The following is a 13,442-nucleotide window of genomic DNA, read 5'->3' as shown; positions in this document are numbered from 1 at the left end:
AGAAGCTGATGGATAGCTTCCAGGCTCGCTTTGATGACATCACTGTTGGAAGAGAACTGCTGCTGCTCATCCAGAACCTCTTCGTGGTCACAAAATGTGACAAAGTTGTCAGAAGAAGCAAAAATATATATTTCGATGGGTAGATGTTACATCACTGAAAATATATAGTTGATTGAGCTGCAAGAAAATGAGGCTTTGACAAAGCAAGGTTGGTGATTGTGACTCTTGTCTCTTTCTGGGGAAAAGATGGTGCCTGCTGCTGATGTCCCTGTTTCCCAAGAAACTGGCACTACACATCCCGACAATGTAATGGCTTCACATACATACATCTGTGAATCAGAATTCTCCACAATGAACTTTATTCAAAACAAATACCGTACCAGGCTACACCAACGGACACCTGCACCAGTGTCTCTGAGAGTTGCTCTCACACCATTTGTGCCCAACGTTCAAAGCATTGTCAAGAGATAGAAGGTGTTATTTTCCTCATTGATGCAAAGGCAAGGCCCACAGTGACTTATAGATTAATATTGCATGGCCCACAGTGACTTATACATTAATATTGCAAGGCCCACAGTGACTTATACATTAATATTGCAAGGCCCACAGTGATTTATACATTAATATTGCATGGCCCACAGTGACTTATACATTAATATTGCAAGGCCCACAGTGACTTATACATTAATATTGCATGGCCCACAGTGACTTATACATTAATATTGCATGACCCACAGTGACTTATGCATTAATATTGCAAGGCCCACAGTGACTGATACATTCATATTGCAAGGCCCACAGTGACTTATACATTAATATTGCATGGCCCACAGTGACTGATACATTAATATTGCATGGCCCACAGTGACTGATACATTAATATTGCATGGCCCACAGTGACTTATACATTAATATTGCAAGGCCCACAGTGACTGATACATTAATATTGCATGGCCCACAGTGACTGATACATTAATATTGCAAGGCCCACAGTGACTTATACATTAATATTGCAAGGCCCACAGTGACTGATACATTAATATTGCATGGCCCACAGTGACTTATACATTAATATTGCAAGGCCCACAGTGACTTATACATTAATATTGCAAGGCCCACAGTGACTTATACATTAATATTGCAAGGCCCACAGTGACTTATACATTAATATTGCATGGCCCACAGTGACTTATACATTAATATTGCATGACCCACAGTGACTTATACATTAATATTGCATGACCCACAGTGACTGATACATTAATATTGCATGGCCCACAGTGACTTATACATTAATATTGCATGACCCACAGTGACTGATACATTAATATTGCAAGGCCCACAGTGACTGATACATTAATATTGCAAGGCCCACAGTGACTTATACATTAATATTGCATGGCCCACAGTGACTTTCTGTGCATTCAGAATATTATTCAAAGTTTATTCTCCAGACAACATACACTGTATTTTATTTAAATATGATTTAATAATTCAATGGTTCACAGTGCACTTTTTGAATAGACAACTAACGTTACAATTTTAAATCTAAACAACTCAGATGCTTTTAAAAGGGTATTAGATTCATTGTCTTTTTTTGTTTCTGACCTGCGCTGGTGAGATACATGCCCTTTCTTCCTCTTCGACTCCAAGGGCATGACTTTTCAGTCTCTCTCTCTCTCTCTCTCTCTCTCTCTCTCTCTCTCTCTCTCTCTCTCTCTCCCTCTCCCTCTCTCTCTCTCTCGCGCTTTCTGATCATGCCTAGAATAATGCTTTGTAACTCTTGTTAATGCCTTGTAATTTGAGCTTTATGATTTGTATAACGTATCGTTCATTTTATAATGTAAATAAATATCTGCCTTTGATGTAGACCCTCTCAGACCCATTTTTTGCTAGTCGACGTCAACTCATCGCCTAATGCTTGCTTGCATATTTGCATTATTTTTGAGGAGTCAAGTAAACATTTCAATAGGCTAATTATGAGTGGCATGTGAGGTATAAATAATATACAGTACAATCAACAAAAATATAAAACAAAAAATATAAACGGAACATGGAACAATTTCAAAGATTTTACTGAGTTACAGTTCGTATGAGGATAATGAGTCAATTGAAATAACTTCATTAGGCCCTAATCTATGGATTCCACATGACTGGGAACACAGATATTTTATATATATATTTATTTATTTATTTATTTCACCTTTATTTAACCAGGTAGGCTAGTTGAGAACAAGTTCTCATTTGCAACTGCGACCTGGCCATATACATCTGTTGGTCACAGATACCTTTAAAAAAAAAAGCAGAGGAGTGGATCAGATGACCAGTATCTGGTGTGACCACCATTTGCCTCACTGTGGGCCATGCGTGACACATCACCGTTGCATATAATTGATGAGGCTGTTGATTGTGGCCTGTTGAATGTTGTCCCACTTCTCTTCAACGGCTGTGCGAAGTCGTTGGATATTGTCGGGAACTGGAACACAGTGTCGCACACGTCAATCCCAGAGCATCCCAAACATGCTCAATGGGTGGCATGTATGGTGAGTATGCAGGCCATAGAAGTACTGGGACATTTACAGCTTCCAGGAATTGTGTGCAGACCATTGTGACATGGGGCCGTGCATTATCATGCTGAAACATGAGGTGATGGGGGCGAATTAATAGCACAACAATGGGCGTCGCCATCAGTAAAATCAAATTACGTTCATTGTTCCGTCGCTTCTGCCGGCACATACTGTACCATAATCCCCACCACCACCACGGGGCACCTGCTCGCCCACACGACGCCATCAGCCCAGTACAATTGAAACTGGGATTAATTTGTGAAGGTCACACTTCTTCTCCGGCGTGTCAGTGACCATCGAAGGTGAGCATTTTCCCACGGATGTCAGTTACGACGCTGAACTGCAGTCAGGTCAAGACCCTGGTGAGGACAACGAGCACACAGATGAGCTTCCCTGAGACGATTTCTGACAGTTTGTGCAGAAATTCTTTGGTTTTGCAAACCCACAGCTTCATCAACGATCCCGCAGATGAGTAAGCCGGATATGGAGTTCCTGGGCTGGCGTCATTAGGTCTGTGGTTGTGAGGCCGGTTGGATATACTGCCACATTCTCTGAATTGACGTTGGAGGCATCTTATGGCAGAGAAATTAACATTCAATTCTCTGGCAACAGCTCTGGTGGACATTCCTGCAGTCAGCACGCCAATTGCATTCTCCTTCAAAACTTGAGACATCCGTGGCATTGTGTGACAAAATTGGCCATTTATTGTCCCCAGCACAAGGTGCACCGGTGTAATGATCATGCCATTTAATCAGTTTCGTGATATGCCACACCTGTAAGGTGGACGGATTATCTCGGCAAAGGAAAAATGGGGATGTAAACACATTTGTGCATAAAATTCAAGAGAAATTTTTCCTGGAATTTTTATTTCAGCTCAAACATGGGAACAACACTTTACATGTTGTGTTTATGTAATATGGCGCCGATAGACATGACTGCCTTGTTTCAGGCTCCTATACAAGTATTTCACTACACCCGCAATAACATCTGCTACAAATGTGTATGCGACCAATAAAATGTTATTTGATTTAAGGATTACAAATCTTACTTCACTACAGCCAGGCCAAATTACTTTACTCTCTGTTAATATTGGGTCTTACAGCCTCTGACCCTGTCAGATGTGTTCCCTGACACAGTCAGACTACCCTGTCAGATGTGTTCCCTGACACAGTCAGACTACCCTGTCAGATGTGTTCCCTGACACAGTCAGACTACCCTGTCAGATGTGTTCCCTGACACAGTCAGACTACCCTGTCAGATGTGTTCCCTGACACAGGCAGACTACCCTGTCAGATGTGTTCCCTGACACAGTCAGACTACCCTGTCAGATGTGTTCCCTGACACAGGCAGACTACCCTGTCAGATGTGTTCCCTGACACAGTCAGACTACCCTGTCAGATGTGTTCCCTGACACAGTCAGACTACCCTGTCAGATGTGTTCCCTGACACAGTCAGACTACCCTGTCAGATGTGTTCCCTGACACAGTCAGACTACCCTGTCAGATGTGTTCCCTGACACAGTCAGACTACCCTGTCAGATGTGTTCCCTGACACAGTCAGACTACCCTGTCAGATGTGTTCCCTGACACAGTCAGACTTCCCATTTCAGATGTGTTCCCTGACACAGTCAGACTACCCTGTCAGATGTGTTCCATGACACAGTCAGACTACCCTGTCAGATGTGTTCCCTGACACAGTCAGACTACCCTGTCAGATGTGTTCCCTGACACAGGCAGACTACCCTGTCAGATGCGTTCCCTGTGTGTTCTCTGTCTGCTCGTGGAGGTAATGGGAAAACACGCTGAATTTCAGGGTCATAGACTGACTTGTGGGGAAAGAGACTGACACAAACAGACTTACGTTAGCAGACTGTCTCTTGGGTACATAGACTGACTATTGGGTACATAGACTGACTATTGGGGACATAGACTGACTATTGAGGACATAGACTGACTATTGGGTACATAGACTGACTATTGGGTACATAGACTGACTATTGGGGACATAGACTGACTATTGGGGACATAGACTGACTATTGGGGACATAGACTGACTATTGGGGACATAGACTGACTATTGGGGACATAGACTGACTATTGGGGACATAGACTGACTATTGGGGACATAGACTGACTATTGGGTACATAGACTGACTATTGGGGACATAGACTGACTATTGGGGACTGACTTACGGTGACACAGACAATGGGGTAGCCAGCTGGAGGGTGGAGGTCCTGTGCTGTCTTGCTGACGTCGTCATATTGCAGCAGAGACACCACTTGAGGCAGGGAGGGGAAGGTGACGTCGGCCACACCGTTGGTCTCCTCAATGTACACCATGGCCTTAGTCATCTGACACAACACACAGGGGGGTTTGCATGAGTTATATTGACTGAGTTAGATTGACTTTTGTATGAAGTTCACTTTGATTGACTTAGTTTGTAAGAGTTAGATTGACTTAGTTTGTAAGAGTTAGATTGACTTAGTTTGTAAGAGTTAGAGTGACTTAGTTTGTAAGAGTTAGAGTGACTTAGTTTGTAAGAGTTAGATTGACTTAGTTTGTAAGAGTTAGAGTGACTTAGTTTGTAAGAGTTAGAGTGACTTAGTTTGTAAGAGTTAGATTGACTTAGTTTGTAAGAGTTAGAGTGACTTAGTTTGTAAGAGTTAGAGTGACTTAGTTTGTAAGAGTTAGATTGACTTAGTTTGTAAGAGTTAGAGTGACTTAGTTTGTAAGAGTTAGAGTGACTTAGTTTGTAAGAGTTAGAGTGACTTAGTTTGTAAGAGTTAGAGTGACTTAGTTTGTACTACCATGTGTTAAACTGCTGACCCAACTGCCCTGTTGAACCAAAGCCATTAGATCTCAACCGCAAGAAAAATGTTGATTGATTGGTGAGCAGTGAGAGTGTTCAGGTGTGTTTGGTTGATTCTGACAGCTCCTCCTCACCTGCGTTTCGACCACCATGTTGTCGTCAGGTTTCAGGTGAACGGTGAAGGCTTCTGTCATCTCTCTGATTCCGTCATGCAACACCTCCACCTCTACAACGTGCTCCGTCTGCCCATGCTTAAAGGTAACATCTGCACACACACGCACGCACGCACGCACGCACGCACGCACGCACGCACGCACGCACGCACGCACGCACGCACGCACGCACGCACACACACACACACACACACACACACACACACACACACACACACACACACACACACACACACACACACACACACACGCGCACACACACACACACACACACACACACACACACATTACAGTCTGTAGTTATTTTTCATCTTTTATATTCCAACTCTTTCTATGCCATTTCTGTTTTTCCCTGGCTGGAACTACAGGATCTCAGTCCTTACCCTCTGAGACAGGATGGTAGTCCTCTCCTGAGGTAGCTGACCCGTCCTTGGTGTGAACTCGGACCACTGACAACTTGGCGGTGTCGCCCAATCGCAGCACTGGAATCTTCACCGTGGAAACAGAGCCTGCCTCCTTGGGCTCACTCACACTGAACTCGGTCTCTCCAAACTTGATGATAGACTCTGGAGAGGAGTCAGAGGGAGGTTGGGGCGGGTCAGAAGTTTTAGGAGGGAGAGAGAGAGAGAGGAGGGAATAGAAGAGGGGGGCGGGAGGCAATGTGTACGAGTATAGCCCTAGTTACTTCAGTGAATCATTATGACAGTAAAACACTGAACGTAACAATGTGATAATGAGTCATTATGTTAAATGACTGTCATTATTTCCCAACACGAGATATAAGTAATGATAATGTAGGAGATTACACGGAATTATAAATACAACTAAATTCATATACAAACCATGTGTTCGTTGCAACGAGAGCTGTTGAATAATTATCGTTTGAAGTGAAAGGAAGTTTCTTACTCCACTCTTTGTTCTTTTTCCCACGTTCTTTCCTCCTTTCTTCTCTCCCATCTACCCTCCCTCCCTCCCTCCCTCCCTCCCTCCCTCCCTCCCTCCCTCCCTCCCTCCCTCCCATTCTCCATTTCCCTCCCTCCCTCCCTCCCTCCCATCCATACCTCCCTCCCTCCCTCCCATCCCTCCCTCCCTCCCTTCCATCCCTCTCCTCCCTCCCATTCTCCACTTCCCTCCCTCCTCCCATCCCTCCTCCCATCCCTCCAATCCCTCTCATCCCTCATTTCCCTCGCTCCCTCCCTCCCACCCTCCAATCCCTCCCTCCCTCCAATCTCTCCCTACCTCCCTCCTTTCCCTCGCTCCCTCCCTCCAGCCTCCAATCCCTCCCTCCCTCCCTCCCATCCCTCTCCTCCCTCGCTCCCTCCCTCCCTCCACCCCTCTCTCTTACTGTCAGCAGTATCTTTAATCAGGATGGCGGTCTCCTTCAGCTCCCCGACCGACGCCCCGAAAGGTGATTCGCTCTTGTGGTTCCCCAGGACCAGTCGAAGCCCCTCCTCCTCCTCGTGGACTGTGTCATCGACCAGCAACAACACACACTTCTGTGCCGCCTCCCCTTGGGGACAGAGACAGAGGTGTATGAGAGTTAGTGTGTGTTAGTCGTGTGTCGGGTTGGTATTTGTGTACTCTCTTGTGACAGATGCAAATGCATATTAGTTTGTGTGTTAGGTGTGTACTGTGTGTGTGTGTGTGTGTGTGTGTACTGTGTGTGTGTGTGTGTGTGACGTCCCTCCCACTCTGTCTGCTGGGATCTCCTGTTTGGTAATCTGCTTGTTGCAGAAGGCCAGTGGCCAGAGCTGAAGAGTGTCGGCAACTGATGTGGAGCAAATGGACAGGCTTGGCCCTGCAGGCTATAAAGTGTGACCACAGCAGCCAACACTCTCTCTCTTCCCTGACTGGCAGGCTGGCTTCCACCACCTTTTGGTTGTTGGTCTGTTCTCACCATACAACACCCACTCCACTCATTCACACACTGCACAAACTACTGATCCTACAGACGTCCACAGATTCTGTTACATCTTCCTATTTATTATTATTTACTTTAATAAATGTCTTTTCATAGTCTCCCTTTTGTTGTTATGGAACTGTAAACCAGGTGGTAACCGTGCGTTACCTGGCAGGAAGGTGATGATGGAAACGTCCGTGTTTGGTCGTTCCTGGAAGTCTGTGGCGACCTGAGCTGACCCCTGTCGGGTGTAGCAGCGCACGGTGGACTTGTAGCTGATGTCACCACTACGGTACACTGTTGCCAGGATACGACCGTCGCTCTCCTCCCCCGTATACAACGCCTCCTGGAACTGGACCTTGGGCACTGAGGTGACGGACGGACAATCAATCAATCAATCAATCAATCAATCAATCAATACAACAAACGCAGAGAACTGCTTACCTCACTGTACTATAGTAAATCAAAGCAACTAAAAGCAACAACAATTTTTCAATCATTTCACAGTCATGTCGTATCTCACGGTCGGAGATGGAGTCGTTGATGAAGACGGTGGTCTTGCCAGGTTCTCCCAGAATGCCATTCACCGGCATGTGGAGGACCAGCTCGAAGGTCTCTGGCCCCTCCAGCACCGGCTGACCCAGGTCATCCAGGATTGTCACCCTGAAGGTCTGCTGGTTCATCCCTGGGGCATAGTCCAGGTTACGACTGATCCCTACGTAGTCCACACCAGCTACAGGACAGAGACAGAGAGAATGAGAGAGCGATTGGGATGAGAGAGAGAGAGAGAGAGAGAGAGAGAGAGAGAGAGAGAAAGAAAGAAAGAAAGAAAGAAAGAAAGAAAGAAAGAAAGAAAGAAAGAAAGAAAGAAAGAAAGAAAGAAAAAAGGTGAGGAATCTAAACTCCCCCTTTTCTCTTCATCCTCTTCCACAACAACAACAACAACAACAACAACAACATCATCATCATCATCAGCTCCCTACCCTCTGCATAGGCCAGCTCCGTCTTGCGTGAGCGCACAGTGACGGTAGCAGTCTTGGACAGATCCGTTCCTGTCCTCAACACTCTAACCTCCATGTGACCATCACTCTCATCCACACGGTACTCTACCTCGCCAAAGTAGAACACTGGAGCTGGGGGAGGGAGAGGGGGTGGGGGGAGAGGAGGAGAGGGCAGGGAGAGGAGGAGAGGGGAGGGAGATGGGGTGGGGGGAGTGGAGAGAGGGTAGGGAGAGGAGGTGAGGGGGTGGGGGAGAGGAGAGAGGGGAGGGAGAGGAGGAGAGGGGGTGGGGGGAGAGGAGAGGGGGTGGGGGGAGAGGAGAGAGGGCAGGGAGAGGAGGAGAGGGCAGGGAGAGGGGGAGTGGGGGGAGAGGAGATAGGGGAGGGAGAGGAGGAGAGGGGGTGGGGGGAGAGGAGAGAGGGGAGGGAGAGGAGGTGAGGGGGTGGGGGAGAGGAGAGAGGGGATGGAGAGGGGGTGGGGGAGAGGAGGAGAGGGCAGGGAGAGGAGGTGAGGGGGTGGGGTGGGGAGAGGAGGAGAGGAGAGGGGGTGGGGGAGAGTTGAGGGAGAGGAGGTGAAGGGGTGGGGGGAAGAGGAGGTGAGGGGGTTGGGGGAGAGTGGATGGAGAGGAGGGGAAGGGGTGGGGGAGAGAGGAGGGAGAGGAGGTGAGGGGGTTGGGGGAGAGTGGAGGGAGAGAAGGGGGAGAGAGGAGGGAGAGGAGGTGAGGGGGTGGAGGGAGACAGGAGGGAGAGGAGATGAGATGAGATGAAATGAGAGGAGAGGAGAGGAGAGGAGAGGAGAGGAGAGGAGAGGAGAGGAGAGGAGAGGAAAGAGATAATAATGTTACTGCTTGATTTAACAGTTGAATTTACCTCCTGGATTGTAACCACGTATCTACTATGATTAGACTTGGAGAAAATGTGTGTGTTTATGTGAACTGAATTAATTTGGTTTGCTGGTATTTGGATTAACAAGACTTTAAAAACGACTTTGTGAAAATGTCCTTGAACAACGGGCATGAACACATGAACACACACGCGCACGGACACACACACGCACGGACACACACACGCACGGACACACACACACACACACACACACACACACACACACACACACACACACACACACACACACACAAACGCCTCTCCCTGACAGAAGTCCATCTAAATATACATGTACATATCGCTTGTTAAGGTAAATAAGTATATTACAGTATATTACAGTATATTACAGTTATCAGAAGGTATTACCATGTACAGTACCTTCAGAAGGTATTAACATAGTATTACCATGTACAGTGCCTTCAGAAGGTATTACAATGTACAGTGCCTTCAGAAGGTATTAACATAGTATTACCATGTACAGTGCCTTCAGAAGGTATTACCATGTACAGTGCCTTCAGAAGGTATTACCATGTACAGTGCCTTCAGAAGGTATTAACATAGTATTACCATGTACAATGCCTTCAGAAGGTATTAACATAGTATTAACATGTACAATGCCTTCAGAAGGTATTAACATAGTATTACCATGTACAGTACCTTCAGAAGGTATTAACACAGTATTAACATGTACAATGCCTTCAGAAGGTATTAACATAGTATTACCATGTACAATGCCTTCAGAAGGTATTCTAAACCCTTGACTTTTTCCACATTTTGTTGTGTTACAGCCTGAATTTAAAATGGATTAAATTCCGTTCACATAATGTCAAAAGCGGAATTATGTTTTTGTAACTCGTGTGGGTCTGTGGGACCCATTTTCAAATTTGACAAAAAAGAAAAATGATACAATTAATATTATTTTTTTTAACCTGAGACTTATTGGCCTTCTGAAATATCTGAAAGAACACATTTTCATTGTGCACCCCCTTACACATTTACATTACATATGTCCACTGGACCCGGGTAATAAAAGCGTGGAAAAGTGTGTGTGTAGGTGAAAACATGTAAAAAATTTAACCATGTGCAGGACATAAATCATTTTGAACTGTTCATCCCAGATACCATCCGGAAAACCATTTTGGACTGCACTAATTTGGGGGGGAAGGTGTGTTTTTTTGCAGAGAGGTGGAAGGAGATGAACCAAACTCATTTAAATGCATACTTTGGGGTTCTCTTCCTTGCTGGTGTTTTCAGATCCAACGGGGGAATCCACAGAATCCATGTGGGATGCAGAAACTGGCAGAAAACTTTTCAGTGCAACAATGTCTCTGGATAACTTCTACATTATTTCCAGGATCATCAGCTTGGATAACTGAGACACCAGACCAGCTCGGCGGCAGAGAGACAAGCTAGCTGCTATCAGGTCAGTGCAGAGAGACAAGCTAGCTGCAATCAGGTCAGTGCAGAGAGACAAGCTAGCTGCAATCAGGTCAGTGCAGAGAGACAAGCTAGCTGCTATCAGGTCAGTGCAGAGAGACAAGCTAGCTGCAATCGGGTCAGTGCAGAGAGACAAGCTAGCTGCAATCAGGTCAGTGCAGAGAGACAAGCTAGCTGCAATCGGGTCAGTGCAGACAGACAAGCTAGCTGCAATCGGGTCAGTGCAGAGAGACAAGCTAGCTGCAATCGGGTCAGTGTAGAGAGACAAGCTAGCTGCAATCAGGTCAGTGCAGAGAGACAAGCTAGCTGCAATCGGGTCAGTGCAGAGAGACAAGCTAGCTGCAATCGGGTCAGTGCAGAGAGACAAGCTAGCTGCAATCGGGTCAGTGCAGAGAGACAAGCTAGCTGCAATCGGGTCAGTGCAGAGAGACAAGCTAGCTGCAATCAGGTGTAACGGTCGTCGGTGGAAGAAGGTGAGGACCAATGTGCAGCGTGGTACTTGTTCATGTTATTTATTTAAACTGAACAACATCAAACAAAGAAACAAAAAGCACAACCGAACCAGCTCCGTCAGGTGCAAAACACACTAAACAGAACGTATAATCACCCACCACTCAAGGGTGAAAACAGGCTGCCTAAGTATGGTTCTCAATCAGGGACAACGATTGACAGCTGCCTCTGATTGAGAACCATACCAGGCCAAACACAGACATACCAAATCATAGAAAAAAGAACATAGACTTCCCACCCAACTCACGCCCTGACCAATACTAAAACAAAGACATCACAAAGGAACTAAGGTCAGAACGTGACATCAGGTCAGTGCAGAGAGACAAGCTAGCTGCTATCAGGTCAGTGCAGAGAGACAAGCTAGCTGCTATCAGGTCAGTGCAGAGAGACAAGCTAGCTGCAATCAGGTCAGTGCAGAGAGACAAGCTAGCTGCTATCAGGTCAGTGCAGAGAGACAAGCTAGCTGCTATCAGGTCAGTGCAGAGAGACAAGCTAGCTGCAAACAGGTCAGTGCAGAGAGACAAGCTAGCTGCAATCAGGTCAGTGTGGAACAAGTGGGTGGACCGCCTTACTCTGTTTTACAACCCTGGGCCCAACGTTACTGTTGATGAGCAGCTTATGCCATTTAGGGGCTGCTGCCCATTCAGACAGTACATACCGTCTAAACCTGCAAAATATGGAAACAAGATCTGGGCTGCCTGTGATGCTGCTTCATCATATGTGTGGAACTTGCAAGTGTATGGAGGAGCTCCTGAGAAGGACCAAGGGATACGGGTTGTTCTGGATGTGACACAGGGACTCCGTGGCCACAACATCACGTGATAACTTTTTTACTTTTTTACTTGGCACAAGCTGGGACAGGAGTTCCTCAAGAGGAAGCTGGGACAGGAGTTCCTCAAGAGGAAGCTGGGACAGGAGCTCCTCAAGAGGAAGCTGGGACAGGAGCTCCTCAAGAGGAAGCTGGGACAGGAGTTCCTCAAGAGGAAGCTGGGACAGGAGTTCCTAAAGAGGAAGCTGGGACAGGAGCTCCGCAAGAGGAAGCTGGGACAGGAGCTCCTCAAGAGGAAGCTGGGACAGGAGCCCCTCAACAAAACTAAGGAGATGATTGTGGACTTCAGGAAACAGCAGAGGGAACACCCCCCTATCCACATCGATGGAACAGTAGTGGAGAGGGTAGCAAGTTTTAAGTTCCTCGGCATACACATCACAGACAAACTGAATTGGTCCACTCACACAGACAGCATTGTGAAGAAGGCGCAGCAGCGCCTCTTCAACCTCAGGAGGCTAAAGAAATTCGGCTTGTCACCAAAAGCACTCACAAACTTCTACAGATGCACAATCGAGAGCATCCTGGCGGGCTGTATCACAGCCTGGTACGGCAACTGCTCCGCCCTCAACCGTAAGGCTCTCCAGAGGGTAGTGAGGTCTGCACAACGCATCACCGGGGGCAAACTACCTGCCCTCCAGGACACCTACACCACCCGATGTCACAGGAAGGCCATAAAGATCATCAAGGACATCAACCACCCGAGCCACTGCCTGTTCACCCCGCTATCATCCAGAAGGCGAGGTCAGTACAGGTGCATCAAAGCTGGGACCGAGAGACTGAAAAACAGCTTCTATCTCAAGGCCATCAGACTGTTAAACAGCCACCACTAACATTGAGTGGCTGCTGCCAACACACTGACACTGACTCAACTCCAGCCACTTTAATAATGGGAATTGATGGGAAATGATGTAAATATATCACTAGGCAACTGCTCCGCCCTCAACCGTAAGGCTCTCCAGAGGGTAGTGAGGTCTGCACAACGCATCACCGGGGGCAAACTACCTGCCCTCCAGGACACCTACACCACCCGATGTCACAGGAAGGCCATAAAGATCATCAAGGACATCAACCACCCGAGCCACTGCCTGTTCACCCCGCTATCATCCAGAAGGCGAGGTCAGTACAGGTGCATCAAAGCTGGGACCGAGAGACTGAAAAACAGCTTCTATCTCAAGGCCATCAGACTGTTAAACAGCCACCACTAACATTGAGTGGCTGCTGCCAACACACTGACACTGACTCAACTCCAGCCACTTTAATAATGGGAATTGATGGGAAATGATGTAAATATATCACTAGGCAACTGCTCCGCCCTCAACCGTAAGGCTCTCCAG

The 13,442-nt window shown here is 46.9% G+C and overlaps 2 protein-coding genes across 2 annotated transcripts in view; both read right to left on the bottom strand.

The window, feature by feature from the left end:
- LOC139388601 (regulatory factor X-associated protein) overlaps positions 1-13,442 on the bottom strand; it is a 1,150,577-nt gene that overhangs the window by 51,916 nt on the left and 1,085,219 nt on the right. The gene's annotated exons all lie outside the window — the stretch shown is intronic.
- Positions 1-13,442, bottom strand: part of LOC139388240 (FRAS1 related extracellular matrix 2a) — a 243,105-nt gene that overhangs the window by 73,946 nt on the left and 155,717 nt on the right. Inside the window, exons 10-16 of the mRNA XM_071134789.1 lie at positions 8,433-8,582; positions 7,973-8,182; positions 7,618-7,815; positions 6,895-7,059; positions 5,933-6,115; positions 5,511-5,641; positions 4,760-4,918 (exon numbers count right to left, since the gene is read on the bottom strand). Coding sequence (XP_070990890.1) covers positions 4,760-4,918; positions 5,511-5,641; positions 5,933-6,115; positions 6,895-7,059; positions 7,618-7,815; positions 7,973-8,182; positions 8,433-8,582 — 1,196 coding nt within the window. The remainder of the gene's footprint in view (positions 1-4,759; positions 4,919-5,510; positions 5,642-5,932; positions 6,116-6,894; positions 7,060-7,617; positions 7,816-7,972; positions 8,183-8,432; positions 8,583-13,442) is intronic.

The sequence above is a fragment of the Oncorhynchus clarkii genome, chromosome 29, assembly GCF_045791955.1.
Source record: "Oncorhynchus clarkii lewisi isolate Uvic-CL-2024 chromosome 29, UVic_Ocla_1.0, whole genome shotgun sequence".
Lineage (NCBI taxonomy): Eukaryota > Metazoa > Chordata > Actinopteri > Salmoniformes > Salmonidae > Oncorhynchus > Oncorhynchus clarkii.
Note: the sequence above shows the minus strand (reverse complement) of the source record. Positions and strands in the feature narration are given on the sequence as shown.